Raw genomic sequence first — 20,104 nt, forward strand, 5'->3', positions numbered from 1 at the left:
AATGACACAGTAACAAAGCTGAAAACAGTTCCCAAAAGGTTCTTCTGAAATTATTTCACCAGAAAACACAAAAAACGCCAGTTGAAGACTACTAAAGTTCCTAAATAAACCACTATACACAAACAGTTAATTAGTACTTAGCTTTCGATGCGCCGCTACAGCTGCAACTGGTCAGTGCTGAATGTAAACACAGGTAAGAGGTTACGTTGCTTGGTACGAAACACTCACAAATATCAGGTCACAACACAAGAAAGGCAGAGATGAATGAAGAAACCACTAATAAGTCATATCTATTGTAAACACCAATAGTCAAACTATCTGAAAATCTTCTTCTCCTAGCAGATCTCTTGCCAACAGCCAGCTCCCATTCCCCGACCCCCTTCTCCCTCCTCATCCTGTCTAGCCCCTCCTGTGCGTTTTTCAACTGCACCTGAAGTGCTGGCAGTTCGAACAAGAGGTGACCGAGATGTGTAACCAATGGCACCCCATACAATCATGCCCAGTGATACGCCAGTATGGCGATGATGGATACACACTTCCAATGTACGTTCACCACCAAGTCACCAAACACGGATGTGACCATCATGATGCTGTAAACAGAACCTGTATTCATTCGAAAAAATGATGTTTTGCCATTTGTGCACCCAGGTTCGTCATTGAGTACACCATCACAGGCGCTCCTGTCTGTGATGCAGTGTGAAGGGTAACCACAGCCATGGTCTCCGAGCTGATAGTCCATGCTGCTGCAAAACGACGTCGAACTGTTCATGCAGATGGTTGTTGTCTTGCAAACGTCCCCATCTGTTGACTCAGGGATCGAGACATGGCTGCACGATCCGTTACAGCCACGTGGATAAGATGCCTCTCATCTTGACTGCTAGTGACACGAGGCCATTGGGATCCAGCACGGTGTTCCGTATTACCCTCCTGAACCCACCGATTCCATATTCTGCTAACAGTCATTGGATCTCGATCAACGTGAGCAGCAATGTCGCGATACGATAAACTGCAATCGTGATAGGCTACAATCAAACCTTTATCAAAGTTGTAAACGTATGGTACACATTTCTCCTCCTTACACGTGGCATCACAACAACGTTTCACCAGGCAACGCTGGTCAACTGCTCTTTGTGTATCAGAAATCGGTTGGAAACTTTCCTCATGTCAGCAACCTTGTGTGAATGCTCTGAAAAGCTAATAATTTGCATATCACAGCACCTTCTTCCTGTCAGTTAAATTTCGCGTCTGTAGCACGTCACCTTCGTGGTGTAGCAATTTTAATGGCTAGTAGTGTAGATCATCTGTATCATTAGTAGTAGTTGCCAGAAAAGATGCTCTTTATGTTACATTGCATGTTATATTATGGAGCAGCATCTATTGGAAGAAATAGTGTTTTCCCTTAGAAGTAGTGCATAAAATTCATTTATGTGAGTTCTTAGTTGTCTAGATGCAACAGATGTGTACATTTGCAGTTCTATTGAACAGACAGTGTAGTTTTTCTGCTCACTATATGCTTAATAGCCAGTTAACACTCTTTTCCACTTGTAGAAATGCCAAATTTTCAAGTTCTTATTATCTCTTAAAGTCAGATGATTCCAGTTCTCCTATGTGTTGAATATGGAAGGACAACTTTTGTAAATAATCTGAAGAGACTGCTAACCAACTCCATATGAAACACCTGTTCATCATGAGAAATTTCACATGTACCACTTTCCCCACATGGAGACTCTGAACAACCCTACACAGATGTTTTGAATCTTCACATTCTTGAACACCCCTCACTATACTAAATGATAGAAGCAACATGTTACATTTGCACATTTGGATTTCCGATTATATAACTTCAATTTAATGGAGTGTTGAGCTCCAATTTAAAATGTCAAATGCAGAAAATTAACCTAAATATTCACAGTAACAGTAATGAACATTACTAACAGCCAAGTATTGCACACCAAAATCTAGTCACACTTGCTACTAAATGCAACAGTTAGAAAACATGTCTAAATAATAACTGGGATTCCCAGAGTGCTACTTGCATGTAAAAAAAAAAAAAATACCTATCATGGCAATTTTTTCATTATTAATGCAATGTCCACCATATTTCTATACATTTCTGTGAGAAGTGCAGCTTGGTTGTAGTGAGATTTTATGTTTTATTGATGTTTTTGTTTCTTTTGAACAGTTTCTTTTGGATTTCCCATTACAGTGATAAAATTTACTGAAAATGTTTCTTTAAAATTATGACTTCATGACTATAATTGTTGAAATTAAATAAATACAATCTTAGGTTAAGTGTGCACAGGATCAGCTATGATTTAAATCCATATCTGCAGCTCTTTCAGCCAATCTCTGTCACCTGAATAAATACAAAACAATCCAAGCCTTTGGAAGATGTTTTCATCAGCATGGCTAAGAAAGCAAAGTATCTGAGAACCACAACACAATTAACCAATATTAATAAGATCACTGTACAAAATATTAGTCAACTTCCCCACTCCTCTCCTCCTGCCCCACCCTCCATGTCAAGAGAGCGACACTTTCGAGCACTGCAGAATTGGTACCAGGTCATCCACTACTGACATAAGCTATATCAATGAAGTGGTGTATATGTGCCAGTTGGTTGAATGGAATCGGTGCAATTCCATGGATCACCATGGTGACATGACAGAAAGGAGCTAACATGATGATTCCCACACATAAATGATGCTGCCAGATCTGTTAGTGTATTAATATGGACTGTACAATGTGTCTACAAGGAATGATATACCATTCAGGGCCATGTAATATGGTATAAACCAATGATCATAAACAGATCCTAACTGAAAAATGTCACACCTCAGCAATGACAACTAGTTTCAAACTCTACTGACATTTTGCTGCTGTCATTGACTTCAGAGCCATCTCAACCAGTTTCCAAGGGAACCTTGTGAAGGGAACTACATGTAATATGACATTTAGAGTTGGGTACCTGGCAAAAGACCATCACTCAAAGCATTTCATAAAGCTTCAGTGTGCCAAACAACACACAAACTGGATAGTAGCTGACTGGAAGCAGATGTTTTTGAATGATGCAAGGTGACAAGTGAACTGACAGTCCACTAATGCATTTAACCTGCAGTGTGAGGAGAGTGTATACTATGATCAAAATAACAAAATAATTGACTGTTCAGCATGGGAAGAGATGATGTTGTCAGTTCACCTAAGCCTATGCATGCAATATGGCAGTGACAGCAAGAGCTGGGCAATTCCATTCTGAATACATTCACATGCCGCTCATTAATGTGCAGTACTGGGTTTATTTAAAAGAAAGCAATGGAGACAATGAAAATTAACCATGATTATTACATTACTGGTTGCAAGTATCATCCACAGCTGGCTGTAGCAACTAGAAACTGATGATACAGCAGAGAAATACAACAACAGTGAACAGAAGGCATGACTGAGCTCATTTTTTGACTGATTGTTGCTGTCCTGTAATCAAACAGCTGTCAGACACCTTTTTTTATTCTGATCCAGACGTACTTCAGGTCAGAGTTAGTTCCATAGTTTTTTGAAGATGTTTTTCACAATGTGACTTTAGCCCATTTATTCAAGTTACTGTGAACATTCTTGGTGACCAAGGATAGCCTTTTCTTCTACATCTTCATGATGAGTATGCTGTGGATACTTCAATCCTCCAAGATGACAACAGCCATTTTCACAGAGCAGCATGTATAAATTCTGGTTTGATGAACACTCAGGCACCTTATTGAATTTCAACTGACATATAAATTACCCAATTTTAATCCCATAGAAAATGTCTGGGACCATTTGAAACAGCAGGTGAAATCTAGCAGTCAACATCCCCACAATTTTGTAGCTCTACAGGTTCTAATCACAAATGGGTGGTTTGAGTTGGATGTGACATACCTAAAGAAATTTGTGGACTCTCTTCCTCACTTTTTGAGCCCATTATCAAGATCAGAGACTGTGTTACCCAGTATTAGTATAACACCTTCTGAGAGTGACTAGTTTTTGTCCAATGTGCGTACCTTCAAATACTAAAATGACTGCTGGAGCCAATACAGCAAAAAAATTGTCCACATTGTAGTGATCCAAGGTTCCTCCAAAATGACAATGTTCTTGATCCTATGTCATGAAGTATTAGACAGTTCATGGCCGAAATGAAATGCCCAAAATTTTGCACCCACCTTACTCAGCAGGTCCAAACTCCTATGTGACCTTTTCCTCTTCTGTAGAATGAAAAAGGCCTATAAGGCAAAAGTCCTCAGAACTTAGAAGATGTGAAATCAGAATACACATGAAAAAGAATTTTTGAAAACAAGCATTGAAATCGAACTTCATCATTAATGGGATGTTAAACTCTAATCTTCCTTTCTTTTTCTTTGTAGCATGGCTTCATTTATATCTCATTTAGGATGAAAGCTAGGAAGTATAGGGTTTAACATCCCATTAACAATGATATGGGACCAATGACCAAGCAGTTTGGTCCCTCCCCCTGCCTTTAAACTGACCAACCAACCAACAACAAAATCATCAGAGACAATAATACTGAGTCCATGTGGCTCAAAGGTTTGGTGTGAGTCTTTCAATTGGATGACTCTTCAGAAACTTACATGTCCCTAACCTACCCTAGTAATCATATGAGGGAAAGCTGAAGTACAGTTTAATGTGGAATCCAAACCACCTGTCAGTCCTGGTGAATCTTCACATCATTGAGAGGTGAAGGATAGTTAAAGGCAGATGGAAATACTTTGTGGTCTGGCCGAGATTTGATCCTGCAACCTTTCAGTTTCCAGATATGTGGTTCACCATTAGACCATCAGGCGTGACTATTATTAAAATGGGTCATACTAGGAGATCATTGAATTGCAGATGGATGGAAACCACTCACTCCATTGTGGCCACCCATTGTCAAGAAATGAAGTTAACCACATTAAAAAAATACTTGTTTTCTGGTTGTCATGGTGATTAGAAATAAACCACAAACATATGCCATCAAACCGCAAACACAATTTTTTTAATTCATTAAAAATTTCATGTATCTCAGTTACTGTCATAAAAGCACAAAAAATCAACACCCACCTCATAAAGTGGAAAATATGATTATTTGGAAAAGTCATCAGTCAACACATCCCAATTTCAATACCATAGAGCTAATTCAAATCTTTTTTTCTGTGTGTATGGACATTGAAGTGGTGAATGAAAATTTGTACCAAGGCCAGGATTCAAACCTGGGTCTCTACTCACTAGGCAGATGCACGACCACTATGCCACACTGGTGCAGTGGCTTTGCACAACAGCATGGACAACCTAGCACACCTCCCTCCTCAATCCAAATTCCCATTCACACCTCGGCCCACTTGGTATTCCCCCCAAAACTTGAACAACAATGCAGAGTCTCTCCCGCTCTATTGGAATAATACCTCAGCATCAAATAAAATGGAGAATCCTGTCTGAAATCCAATCATAGGTGCTTTAATCAAATAAAACTGTTTTTCATTCATTGCTTCAGTCTGCAAATATACATCATAGATATTTGAGACTTGAAAAAAGTTGCCGGAACCATATGGCTTCATTTGATCAAATTTTTTCTGTTCGTGCACCATTTTTAGCATGGTTAAAGTCCATCTGTCTCCTTCAGTAATCTATATACAGCAGAATTCACCAAAAAAGTGTGGTATACATGACTCTTGTTGCCTCCTGGTTCATTTGAATGGTGAGTTGTCCCTCTATAGTATGGTGGTAGGTCATAATGTATTAGTGTAGGCAACATAAACTGTGGACATGGTGCCCTGCAGTTTTCTCAAAAGCTATTCATGATGGTGCTGCTAGCCCTCTAACAAAATATTTTCAGCACAGAGCTATGCAAGCAGTTCACAAACTTCACTTAGCAAAGCATATAAACTGACAGTTAGGGTCAAATGTGGCTCATTTGTAACTGAATCTGGATTATAAATTTATAGGCAAATAGAAAAAGAAATGAAAAAGTTACAATTCTAACTTAACATTTATTGGAGTGTGTTTTAATTTTTCAGTCATGAAAAAAAGAAAATGTACTGGGAACAATTGGAGATGAGGTGTCGTTATATGTATCGACAACAGCACACAGCACGCCACTGCAACTGCTGCGATGATTGCCGCTACCCACTTCCACATGAAGGATTCCCTTGGGAGGTTATGGATGAGAGGTAACAAACCTTTAATTGAATTTATGTGTTAGAATAAAATATTATTAAAAGTATACAGAAATAACAAAACCATCTACATACAGATTACACCTACAACTCTTAAAATATACCAATACAATATTCCCCTTTCACAGTGGCATGAGGGACTGTTGCCAACAACTTTAACATGGATAATTACTTGGTTAAATTGTAAAATATATTAAGTTACATATAAGTTACTAACAAAAACTGAAAAATTTCATTTATCATCAGCAATTAAGATATGTAACATATAGCAGTGAGTGAAATTCATACGAATACCCTGTCCATTCCCTTATGTACTTGACCAGTGGGCATCAAATAACCTTCATCATGAACTATGTTTCCTAACATCACATCTAGGTGGTGATAAATGTAATATGATTGACAATGTATAGTAGTTCTGCCTTTATATAAAACTGCCAATCCCTAAGCATATAAACTGACAGTTAGGGTCAAATGTGGTTCATTTGTAACTAAATATAGATTATAAATTCACAGGCAAATGGAAAAAGAAATGAAAAGGTTTCAATTCTAACTAAAACACCATCATCAGCTGTTCAGTATATTTTGATACAACTAAAGAGTGGAAATGGAAAATGTTCTAGATGCCAAATTTCACATATGTCAGGAGAATGAAAAATCAATGTGTATGCAGTTCACTTGCAGGTCTTGGTTCTGCAATGGCCCATTTACTTTGTAAGTGTATTGTACAAGAGTATTCACTCTCGCCCCTTATTTTCACTAAAATGAATTACCAGAACACAACCCTTGATATAAAAATATGTTTATTTTCATAATACACAAGATGTGCACTCACTGTTGCTCTTGACTTGACTGAGACATACCTCCACCTGTGACGTAGTCTCCAGGCTACCTGTTACTCTAACACATGGCAAGATAACAATGCTTGCTGCTCACTGCAATACTTACCAGGATGAGACATAAATCTGCTAACTGCAGTCTCCAAAGTAACTTATTCTAACATAAGGCAAGACACAATGCATCCCACTCAGTGAAGTGCTATCCAGGCTGAGACACATCTGCTTGCTGCAGATTCTCTGAGGTAACTCTTATGTTACCTTGATGTGGCCCCTCAGCCATACCTGCCTGTCCCAAGCAAAATGACAGGTAGGTGGTCATAAATGCAGGAGGGAGGAAGGAGAAACCATTAGGTAGAGGGTGTAGGGCAGTACCTGCATTTCAGCAGCTACCACTCCTTGCACACCAAAAAATCACTCCCATACAGCCATGGACAGCATATCTGCACTGATGAGAACTTCCTTGCCCAGTATGCTTAAGATCTCATGAGGGCCTTCACAGGCAGGCACTACTCCCCAAACCTACTCCACAACCAGATTTCCCATGCCATATCCCTACACACCTAATGCCTCCACCACCTCCGAGAATCAACCACAAAAATGTGCCCCCTCATGACCCATTATCACCCTGGACTGAAACAACTGAAGCATAATTTTTGCCAGGACTTTATCACAATGCCCCAAAATGAGGGCTATCTTATCCAGGATTCTTCCCACTCTCCCAAAGTCGTACTCCATTGCCCATCCAAACTACACGACATCCTGGACCAACCCTATGTCATTCCTACTCCCATCCCATTGCCACAGGCATTATACCATTTTGGAAGGCCCAGGTGTGAGACCTGCCCAATCCCCCGACTCAGCACATCCAATTCCAGTACTGTCACAGGGTTATCCTATCCCATCAGAGGCAGGACCATCTATGAAAGCAGCCGTGTCATATACCAACTCTGCTGCAATCAGTGCACAGCATTTTATGTCAATACAGTCCTTGGCCAATTTATTAGATGCACTACAGTTTTTAAGTAAATTTTTTATTTATGTCTAACAAAATTTGTTTGTTTATCAATATAATAGAGGGAAACATTCCATGCGGGAAAAATATATTTAAAAACAAAGATGATGTGACTTACCATACGAAAGCGCTGGCAGGTCGATAGAAACACAAACAGACACATACATACACACAAAATTCAAGCTTTCACAACAAACTGTTGCCTCATCAGGAAAGAGGGAAAGAGAGGGAAAGACGAAAGGAAGTGGGTTTTAAGGGAGAGGGTAAGGAGTCATTCCAATCCCGGGAGCGGAAAGACTTACCTTAGAAGGAAAAAAGGACGGGTATACACTCGCACACACACACATATCGATCCACACATATACAGACACAAGCAGACATATTTAAAGACAAAGAGTTTGGGCAGAGATGTCAGTCGAGGCGGAAGTGCAGAGGCAAAGATGATGTTGAATGACAGGTGAGATGTGAGTGGCAGCAACTTGAAATTAGCGGAGATTGAGGCCTGGTGGGTAACGGGAAGAGAGGATATATTGAAGAGCAAGTTCCCATCTCCGGAGTTCGGATAGGTTGGTGCTGGTGGGAAGTATCCAGATAACCCGGACGGTGTAATACTGTGCCAAGATGTGCTGGCCGTGCACAAAAATGCCTCTGCACTTCCGCCTCGACTGACATCTCTGCCCAAACTCTTTGTCTTTAAATATGTCTGCTTGTGTCTGTATATGTGTGGATGGATATGTGTGTGTGTGCAAGTGTATACTCATCCTTTTTTCCCCCTAAGGTAAGCCTTTCCGCTCCCAGGATTGGAATGACTCCTTACCCTCTCCCTTAAAACCCACTTCCTTTCGTCTTTTCCTCTCCTTCCCTCTTTCCTGATGAGGCAACAGTGTGTTGCGAAAGCTTGAATTTTGTGTGTATGTATGTGTCTGTTTGTGTTTCTATCGACCTGCCAGCGCTTTCGTATGGTAAGTCACATCATCTTTGTTTTTAAATATAAAATTTGTTTGTTTTTAATACATAAAGTGTGATAAAATGATTATGAGTTGTCTACTTCATAATTAAGGTGATATAACAAACAAATAAAATGTAGCATTTGTTGAAAATATTTTATTTCAATAATTATAACAAAAATTAAAATATTGCGAAAGTGAAAACATTAATTTTAATATCTTGTTGAGCCAACTTTTGGAGCTATGAGAGCCTTAATATGACATGGCATGCTGTCAATGCAGGACTGTACAGTTTCCTGCATTTGCAGATAATGATACCACACATTGATGATCTTCTCAAAGAGCTGTGTTTTTGTTGTGATGACATCTTTTGCTACCTCCCTCTTCATTAGTTCCCATACTTTTTTTCTGTGGGGTTCATGTTGGAACTATTACCAGGCCAGTCTAACAGAGGGATATTTTGTTCCTTCAGAAAGGATTTAATTGACCTGGCTGTGTGACAGGGAGCTCCATTCTGCATAAAAATAAATGGTTCCCCATTCGGGGACCATTCTCTGAGCTGTGGTATTAACTGTTTTTGTTTTTGCAGGACTTCCTTGAACTGTTCTTGCCTCATTATGCCTTTAACCATGTAAAGACATCCTGTACCCTTGCCACAGATGACAGACCAAATCATCAACTTAGTTGCGTGCTTTATGGTGTGAATAATGCAGTTGGGATGAAATTTTTCTCCTGTTCGATGGCGCACATACTGACATTTGTTAGCTAAAATTTCAAATGTGTTTTCATCGCTGAAGCATACCTGTAAAAATCAAGAAACATAATTAATATACTATGAATAAATGTACATAGGTTATATCATATTGCAAATAATAATTTTAAAGTTAAATTACCAATCTCCAGAAATCCACATCCTTATGTCACCACTGTTTAACCTACTTCAGATGCTTTACTTTCATTGTGGCTGTTAACATTGGTTTTCTAGTGGGTTGACAGGCCTTGAAATCAATATCCTTCAACTTTCTGCAAACAGTGCATCAGATGCATTCACATTAGCCTCTTCCAGTTGAGATTTTATCTGAAACTTCCTGGTAGATTAAAACCGTGTGCTAGATTGAGACTCAAACTCAGGACTTTTGCCTTTTGCAGGCAAGTGCTCTACCACCTGAGCTACCCAAGCAGACTCATGTCCCATCCTAACAGCTTCAATTCTGCCAGTACCTCGTCTTCAACCTTTCAAACTTCACAGAAGCTCTTCTGTGAATCTTGCGGAAGTAGCACTCCTGGGAGAAAGGATATTGCACAGACATGGCTTCGTCACAGCCTGGAGGATGTCTCCAGAATGAGATTTTTCACTCTGCAGTGGAGTGTGTGCTGATATGAGACTTCCTGGCAGATTAAAACTGTGTGCCAGACCGTAACTCAAACTCGGGACCTTTGCCTTTCGCGGGCAAGTGCTCTACCATCTGAGCTACCCAAGCATGACTCACGACCCGTCCTCACAGCTTCAATTCTGCCAGTACCTCGTCTGCCAGGAAATTTCATATCAGTGCACACTCCACTGCAGAGTGAAAATCTCATTCTGGAGATTTTATCTGTTTTGTTGTTTCAAATTTGTTTTCTAGGCAAATTCTTTTGAGAAAACTTTCTGACCTTGGAGTGAAAATTGGTTTTCTTCGACATTTATTCTTCCTTTTGGGGCTCAGTTCTTCACCTGAATCAATTTTCTTCTTTATGCGCCTCACACTAGCTTCTGATGTTTCCAACCTTTGTGAAATTTCTTGACTGGAATACATTTTTGTGTTAATAAGATTTTTTATGTGGTGGAATATCCCCTCTTTTACCTATTTTTAAAGGTCACAGTTAGTAATATCTGTTTGTTAAACAATCAATTGTGATGTCGATATTACAAAATTGATAATAAAAGTGAGCAAAATATTACACCAGTTACATGCAAGGACACTATTGAGCAGGTCCTTTCCTGTATGCTGTACTCTGCATATTAATACCTACAATAAGTCAACAATCCAATGTCATGAAGCAATAATACACTCCTGGAAATTGAAATAAGAACACCGTGAATTCATTGTCCCAGGAAGTGGAAACTTTATTGACACATTCCTGGGGTCAGATACATCACATGATCACACTGACAGAACCACAGGCACATAGACACAGGCAACAGAGCATGCACAATGTCGGCACTAGTACAGTGTATATCCACCTTTCGCAGCAATGCAGGCTGCTATTCTCTCATGGAGACGATCGTAGAGATGCTGGATGTAGTCCTGTGGAACGGCTTGCCATGCCGTTTCCACCTGGCGCCTCAGTTGGACCAGCGTTCGTGTTGGACGTGCAGACCGCGTGAGACGACGCTTCATCCAGTCCCAAACATGCTCAATGGGGGACAGATCCGGAGATCTTGCTGGCCAGGGTAGTTGACTTACACCTTCTAGAGCACGTTGGGTGGCACGAGATACATGCGGACGTGCATTGTCCTGTTGGAACAGCAAGTTCCCTTGCCGGTCTAGGAATGGTAGAACGATGGGTTCGATGATGGTTTGGATGTACCGTGCACTATTCAGTGTCCCCTCGACGATCACCAGTGGTGTACGGCCAGTGTAGGAGATCGCTCCCCACACCATGATGCCGGGTGTTGGCCCTGTGTGCCTCGGTCGTATGTAGTCCTGATTGTGGCGCTCACCTGCACGGCGCCAAACACGCATACGACCATCATTGGCACCAAGGCAGAAGCGACTCTCATCGCTAAAGACGACACATCTCCATTCGTCCCTCCATTCACGCCTGTCGCGACACCACTGGAGGCGGGCTGCACAATGTTGGGGCGTGAGCGGAAGACGGCCTAACGGAGTGCGGGACCGTAGCCCAGCTTCATGGAGACGGTTGCGAATGGTCCTCGCCGATACCCCAGGAGCAACGGTGTCCCAAATTTGCTGGGAAGTGGCGGTGCGGTCCCCTACGGCACTGCGTAGGATCCTACGGTCTTGGCGTGCATCCGTGCGTCGCTGCGGTCCGGTCCCAGGTCGACGGGCACGTGCACCTTCCGCCGACCACTGGCGACAACATCGATGTATTGTGGAGACCTCACGCCCCACGTGTTGAGCAATTCGGCGGTACGTCCACCCGGCCTCCCGCATGCCCACTATACGCCCTCACTCAAAGTCCGTCAACTGCACATACGGTTCACGTCCATGCTGTCGCGGCATGCTACCAGTGTTAAAGACTGCGATGGAGCTCCGTATGCCACGGCAAACTGGCTGACACTGACGGCGGCGGTGCACAAATGCTGCGCAGCTAGCGCCATTCGACGGCCAACACCGCGGTTCCTGGTGTGTCCGCTGTGCCGTGCGTGTGATCATTGCTTGTACAGCCCTCTCGCAGTGTCCGGAGCAAGTATGGTGGGTCTGACACACCGGTTTCAATGTGTTCTTTTTTCCATTTCCAGGAGTGTAGATACAAAATTCAACAATGTAATAAGTTCCCTGAATAGCTGTCATAATTTTTCTGATTAATCGCATTAAATATAGTACTCAACATGTAATTATTACAAACAACATTAAAAATGTGCAGTTCGTCTAATAATTTGGCCAGGGACTGTATGTCAACCAACCAGCTGTCCACCAGAATGACTTGTCACCACCAAACTGTGGCCAAGAACAACATTGACCACCCAATGGCACAACATTCAGCTGAGCACAACATGCCTGAGTTCAATGGCTGCTTCAAATCTGGGTCATCTGAAGCCATCCATCCACCATCAGTTTTTGTGAACTACACAGCTGAGTGATATCTGTGCAACACCTCCTCTGATCGCATAACCCTTCTGTCATCAGTTTCCATTAATCTCTGTCCGCTATTGTTGACAATAATTATTTATCTTTTTCTCTCTATTTCTCTCCTTTTCCACTACTGCTCCCTCCTTCCTCCCCACCTCTCCCTTGCCCAGCCCACCGCCTAACCTGCAGCATCTCACTGTCCGCCATCCCCACCATACTATCTGTCTCCTTCCCCGCCGCAGCCTCCTCCTTAGCCCCACCCAGTTGTCACTTCCATCATGCACTGGTGCCACTGCTCGCAGTGTGGTTTCAGTTGCCTGAGACTGCAGTCATGGCTGAGATATGGACATTACCACCCACAACAAGTTTTCTACATCAAAATCTAAAAATACAACTGCACCCTGAAAATAACTGTGAAGTGCATGTGAAGAATGACTGTTTAAATACTGCTGTACACTTTCTAATATATATATAATGCTGTCTTTACAATCCATTTCAGAGGAATACATCGGAACCTTGTTTAATTTTAGTGATTTCAGCTGTTTCTCAATGGCACTGATACTAAAATCTACACTCCTGGAAATGGAAAAAAGAACACATTGACACCGGTGTGTCAGACCCACCATACTTGCTCCGGACACTGCGAGAGGGCTGTACAAGCAATGATCACACGCACGGCACAGCGGACACACCAGGAACCGCGGTGTTGGCCGTTGAATGGCGCTAGCTGCGCAGCATTTGTGCACCGCCGCCGTCAGTGTCAGCCAGTTTGCCGTGGCATACGGAGCTCCATCGCAGTCTTTAACACTGGTAGCATGCCGCGACAGCGTGGACGTGAACCGTATGTGCAGTTGACGGACTTTGAGCGAGGGCGTATAGTGGGCATGCGGGAGGCCGGGTGGACGTACCGCCGAATTCCTCAACACGTGGGGCGTGAGGTCTCCACAATACATCGATGTTGTCGCCAGTGGTCGGCGGAAGGTGCACGTGCCCGTCGACCTGGGACCGGACCGCAGCGACGCACGGATGCACGCCAAGACCGTAGGATCCTACGCAGTGCCGTAGGGGACCGCACCGCCACTTCCCAGCAAATTAGGGACACTGTTGCTCCTGGGGTATCGGCGAGGACCATTCGCAACCGTCTCCATGAAGCTGGGCTACGGTCCCGCACACCGTTAGGCCGTCTTCCGCTCACGCCCCAACATCGTGCAGCCCGCCTCCAGTGGTGTCGCGACAGGCGTGAATGGAGGGACGAATGGAGACGTGTCGTCTTCAGCGATGAGAGTCGCTTCTGCCTTGGTGCCAATGATGGTCGTATGCGTGTTTGGCGCCGTGCAGGTGAGCGCCACAATCAGGACTGCATACGACTGAGGCACACAGGGCCAACACCCGGCATCATGGTGTGGGGAGCGATCTCCTACACTGGCCGTACACCACTGGTGATCGTCGAGGGGACACTGAATAGTGCACGGTACATCCAAACCGTCATCGAACCCATCGTTCTACCATTCCTAGGCTGGCAAGGGAACTTGCTGTTCCAACAGGACAATGCACGTCCGCATGTATCCTGTGCCACCCAACGTGCTCTAGAAGGTGTAAGTCAACTACCCTGGCCAGCAAGATCTCCGGATCTGTCCCCCATTGAGCATGTTTGGGACTGGATGAAGCATCATCTCACGCGGTCTGCACGTCCAGCACAAACGCTGGTCCAACTGAGGCGCCAGGTGGAAATGGCATGGCAAGCCGTTCCACAGGACTACATCCAGCATCTCTACGATCGTCTCCATGGGAGAATAGCAGCCTGCATTGCTGCGAAAGGTGTACTAGTGCCGACATTGTGCATGCTCTGTTGCCTGTGTCTATGTGCCTGTGGTTCTGTCAGTGTGATCATGTGATGTATCTGACCCCAGGAATGTGTCAATAAAGTTTCCCCTTCCTGGGACAATGAATTCACGGTGTTCTTATTTCAATTTCCAGGAGTGTATATACCATTCACCTTGGCGGTGTTACCTGAATTAAATAGGGGTAGCACTGATGTATCTTCTTCCTCTGTAAAGGAATACACTACTGACCATTAAAATTATTACACCAAGAAGAAATGCAGATGATAAATGGGTATTCATTGGACAAATATATTATACTACAACTGACATGTGATTACATTTTCACGCAATTTGGGTGCATAGCTCCTGAGAAATCAGTATCCAGAACAACCACCTCTGGCCGTAATAACGGCCTTGATAAGCCTGGGCATTGAGTCAAACAGAGCTTGGATGGCGTGTACAGGTACAGCTACCCATGCAGCTTCAACATGATACCACACTTCATCAAGAGTAGTGACTCGCGTATTGTGACGAGCCAGTTGCTCGGCCACCATTGACCAGACGATTTCAATTGGTGAGAGATATGGAGAATTTACTGGCCAGGGCAGCAGAGGAACATTTTCTGTATCCAGAAAGGCCTGTACAGGACCTGCAACATGTGGTCGTGCATTATCCTGCTGAAATGTAGGGTTTCGCAGGGATCGAATGAAGGGTAGAGCCACGGCTCATAACACATCTGAAATGTAACGTCCACTGTTCAAAGTGCCGTCAATGCAAACAAGAGGTGATCGAGACGTGTAACCATTGGCAGCCCTTACCATCAAGCCTGGTGATACGCCAGTATGGCGAAGATGAATACACACTTCCAATGTGCGTTCACCACAATGTCGCCAAACACAGATGTGACCATCACGATGCTGTAAACAGAACCTGGATTCATCCAAGAAAATGACGTTTTGCCATTCGTGCACCCAGGTTCATCATTGAGTACACCATCACAGGCACTCCTGTTTGTGATGCAGCATCAAGGGTAACTGCTGCAAAGGTCTCCGAGCTGATAGCCCATGCTGCTGCAAATGTCGTCGAACTGTTCGTGCAGATGGTTGTTGTCTTTCAAACATCCCCATCTGTTGACTCAGGGATCAAGACGTGGCTGCATGATCCATTACAGCCATGTGGACAAGATGCCTGTCATCTCAATTGCTAGTGATACGAGGTGGTTGGGATCCAGCACGGAATTCCATATTACGCTCCTGAACCCACTGATTCCATATTCTGCTAACAGTCATTGGATCTCGACCAACGCGAGCAGCAATGTCGCGATACGATAAACCACAATCACGTAGGGTACAATCCAACCTTTATCAAAGTCGGAAATGTGATGGTACGCATTTCTCCTCCTTATACGACGCATCACTACAACGTTTCACCAGGCAACGCCGGTCAACTACTGTTTGTGTATGAGAAATCGGTTGGAAACTTTCCTCATGTCAGCATGTTGTAGGTGTTGCCACCAGCACCAACCTTGTGTGAATGCTCTGAAAAGCTAATCATTTGCATATCACAGCATCTTCTTCCTGTCAGTCAAATTTCGCATCTGTAGCATGTCATCTTCATGGTGTGGCAATTTTAATGGCCAGTAGTGTATATCAATGAAAATAATCAACTTTTGAAAATATAATGTAATTGGATAGATATAAAATCGACTCAACAAGTGGCAGCAGCAGAACACATGTATAAAATGTATTCAGAGTTAGCAAGCTTCCAAAGCTAGTGGCTCCTTCTTCTGGCAGAAGAAGTCTTCCTTCCCCTTCAACCCTTCTGTCAGATGAAGGATCCACTGGCTCCAAAAGCTTGTAAATTGCAATACAATTGATAAGTGTGTTTTCCTGCTGCCACTCCACTTGGTGAGTTGATTTTTTCTCCATCCAATTACTTTATATTTTCTGTGAAGGAATGTTTGGAAACAGTGAGATTGACAGCCTCTACATTAGAATGGAATTTACACTGATGTATGACTCTGAACATCAACATTGAGGTGATAGTCTGTTTGGCAACAGCACAATGAATCAACAGTATTTTCAGCACATGCTTCTGTCATATCAGCCACTTCTTTTCCCAGAATTCTCATGTGTTCTGACCCAGTGGAATAACACCTCATTCTAATCCTTTGTAGCTGTATAATGTTGACCAGTATTGTCTGGACTGTGTAACATATACAATGGATTCAGAAATTTAGAGCACATGAAACATTTTGCTTTACAAATACACATCATCTGTTCCAGTTCCTCTAGGTTATATGTAACTACGCATGAGACAGAGTACACCAATTTCGTAAACACATTTTAAGAACATTCTCAGGAGAAGTTACAATGCAGCTATGAAAACCCATCTGTTTACATCTATCAGTGAATATACCCATTTAGTTGTGGAGTTTATTTAAAATTCTATAAAATAGAATTAAAAATGCTAAACCTAAATTTTTTTGGGCCTCTTCAATAGAGTGGTTAGAAGTCAACTCCAACTCTGGGTTGCGGGTAATATTTTCCTTATGCCACCTACCATTAGGCCCTGCTTGGCATACATATCAAATGGTTTAAGCGTTCATGGGCGATTCATTTAATGAGGTACAGTTTGGAATGTAGATGATCATGAAACAGCAAAACATCTATAGACATAACACACCACAAGGTGCTACCACCAGATTCCTAGTGGAGGCTGCCCAGCCACAGAATGTGGATGGAAGCAGCCATAGGTAGCCTCATTCCCACATGGTGGATGATACTGATGGTCTTGATATATGTAGGTCTCACAGCTCTGTATGATGTGAATGCAGAATTTAACTGCAACTGCAAAGAATAATTCTAAAACTGAAGCAAATGAATGACATCATCATCACTGAGGTGCTTAAGATCTTCAGCATCTTTGGTGATTCTTCCTATCAGATCCCTTAAGTGCTGTAACCATGAGAACTTCTCATCATTATGTCTGCCTTTGGACATCCAAGGAAAAAGAGACAACAGTTCTTCATTTCCTGCAGTCACTTATAATGAACAGAAACACAAAAGCACATCTCTTTAATTTTCCCACATATGTGTCAGTGATGAGAAGCACAATTTCTTAAAGAAGAAGCGATTGCATTTCATTACTTTGAAAATGAATGAGCCATGTATTTTCTTTGCTGCAAACAGAGATTTATTTTCCTTTTCTTGCCTTAATGGAATTTCCAACCAGCAATCTCATTCTGTAGAACCTCTTACTATTTTTTTAAAAAAAAATCATCTAATGTTGCTTAAGATTAATATTGTTCCTTGGTACTGGTTATATTTTCAATACTTTGTGTTAAAATCAAAAACTCTTTTTTAATTATTGTTTATTATTTTTGCTTCTTCCTTTTCTTTCTGTTTAGTAAAGTAAATTCTGTGGACAGACATGCATATAAAATGGTTTTACACATTTTCCTCAGTTCAGTAGACAATCCTGATTAAGATATAAGATAATTTAGTAATCATTTTAGGCACCGGCATTTTCCTAGGCATATCAGTTACGTTGTATGGAGTTTCTATGCACCATTACCTTGTGAAGCTACTAACTTTGAAAATGGCCTTGAATCTGAATATGTAAATTGCAAAGCAGTGAACTTAGTTCACATCACCAATTGATACACCAAATTACTGTTGAACTGGTTAAACACAAATGCTGGATGTAAATATGTAAGTCTCAAAATTCTTAAATACTACTCTCATGATTACATCAGTTCTTTTTGATTTTGTTTGCTTTGTTTCTCATCAGTATTGTCATGAGCTGTGGTGCATGCAGTATGGCATAATTGTTAGCATCACTGACTGGTGTGCTTAGGATCACCAGTTCAAATCCAATCATCAGGAATTATTTCTCATTTAATGTTTATCTGTTCTTGAAATATGTTATGTTTGTAATGTTTGTTCATTTTGAAATATTCAGTATTTGTATAAATACCAGCATTTGGGAATATTCAGTGTTTGTATAAACAGCTGCATTCTCTGTCCAGGAGTTTAGTTCTGTTCTGCCTATAAGCTGGTGTCAAGTGATGCTAAGTTTTGAACTTTCTTATGATCCTGCCTTCATATTTGGAGTTGATTATGGTTTCAATGTGACATTGTTTGGTGAAGGTAGGCCAAACTGATGAAAACATTTGGCAACAATCTGCAGCAAGTCTGATTATTAAAAGAACAATTTAAGAACAGGACCAACATAATGGGGAAATGACCTGCTCATACATGTAGATATTTTGGCCTATGCCCCATCATGACAGAAGTCAACAAAATCTCACACTTGATGAAAGGAGTCACAGAAGACATTTGCCAATATCTTCTGGTAAAGTATGTCATAACAGAGGAATTCACCAAGCGGTGCCAGCAAATTGAGAAAATGCTACAAAAAAGAACTGGATGAAAGAAATATGGTCAGTTGCAGAATGTGGTTTCTGTGACAGTTGTGGAAGACCACCACGAATTCACCTCTCTCATATGCCAGATAGGAAGACAAGGGATACAGTAGTGTATGGCAGTCACAGTAACAAAAGACAGCAGCCATCCATGTAGGCCCCATGCATTAGGAGGTAACAGGGAATGTTAAAGAAGGGTGTATTGATCTTTAGCACCAATCTCTGCCACTAGTCAATGGACTTGACAAACTCAGACTTACGCAGTGGCCAACTCAGACTTATGCAACAACCATCAAATGACAATGCAACATCTGATCACTGCAGATATGACCAACTCCACTGACAAGTACTGCATCCCATGGAAGAACAGACATTTGGAGGACAGAGGACATCATGTCAATATGTTTGCCCCATGGATGCGCTGGACACATTGTACACTACTGCAGAGAGAGAAGACAAGTGCTTTATCACTATTACATGGCAATACACCAACCATCACAACAGTCTTCTCCCTGCCAGTCATAGTTGACCTGTGGGACAAAGCCCATTGCCATTCCCTGGATGTTGTCACTCCCAATACATTGCAGCTTTTTCCCATTGCCATACAGAGCTACCAGCCACATGCATAGCCACCAACTTCAGGAAAACTAAGTAAGGTGACCACCTGTGAAGGTGAGACTGCCAGAGATGCAAATCCTCTATGGACAACAGTCACCAAGATGTCAGGAAATCTCATTGATGTCATCACTGATGACTAGCCTATCCAGGCACTTGTGAATTCAGGAGCTTCTTTTCTTGTAATGTCAGGCAATTATCACAGTAGCTAAAGAAGATGAAAGCAATTGTGCTGAAGGTCACAAATGGGAAATAAGTCCAGCTAAAAATAAATGTAAATGTCATGTGACTAGGGCCTCCCGTCGGGTAGACCATTTGCCAGGTGCAAGTCTTTTGATTTGACGCCACTTCAGTGACTTGCATGTCAACGAGGATGAAATGATGACGATTAGGACAACACAACACCCTGTCCCTGAGCGGAGAAAATCTGTGACCCAGCCTGGAATCGAAC

The 20,104-nt window shown here is 42.3% G+C and overlaps 1 protein-coding gene across 2 annotated transcripts in view; it reads left to right on the forward strand.

The window, feature by feature from the left end:
- Positions 1-20,104, forward strand: part of LOC124723079 — a 178,968-nt gene that overhangs the window by 150,452 nt on the left and 8,412 nt on the right. For both annotated transcript variants that reach the window (XM_047248255.1, XM_047248256.1), the window contains exon 6: positions 6,039-6,191. In XM_047248255.1, the coding sequence (XP_047104211.1) occupies positions 6,039-6,191 (153 nt within the window). The remainder of the gene's footprint in view (positions 1-6,038; positions 6,192-20,104) is intronic.

This window comes from Schistocerca piceifrons, chromosome X, assembly GCF_021461385.2.
Source record: "Schistocerca piceifrons isolate TAMUIC-IGC-003096 chromosome X, iqSchPice1.1, whole genome shotgun sequence".
Classification (NCBI taxonomy): domain Eukaryota; kingdom Metazoa; phylum Arthropoda; class Insecta; order Orthoptera; family Acrididae; genus Schistocerca; species Schistocerca piceifrons.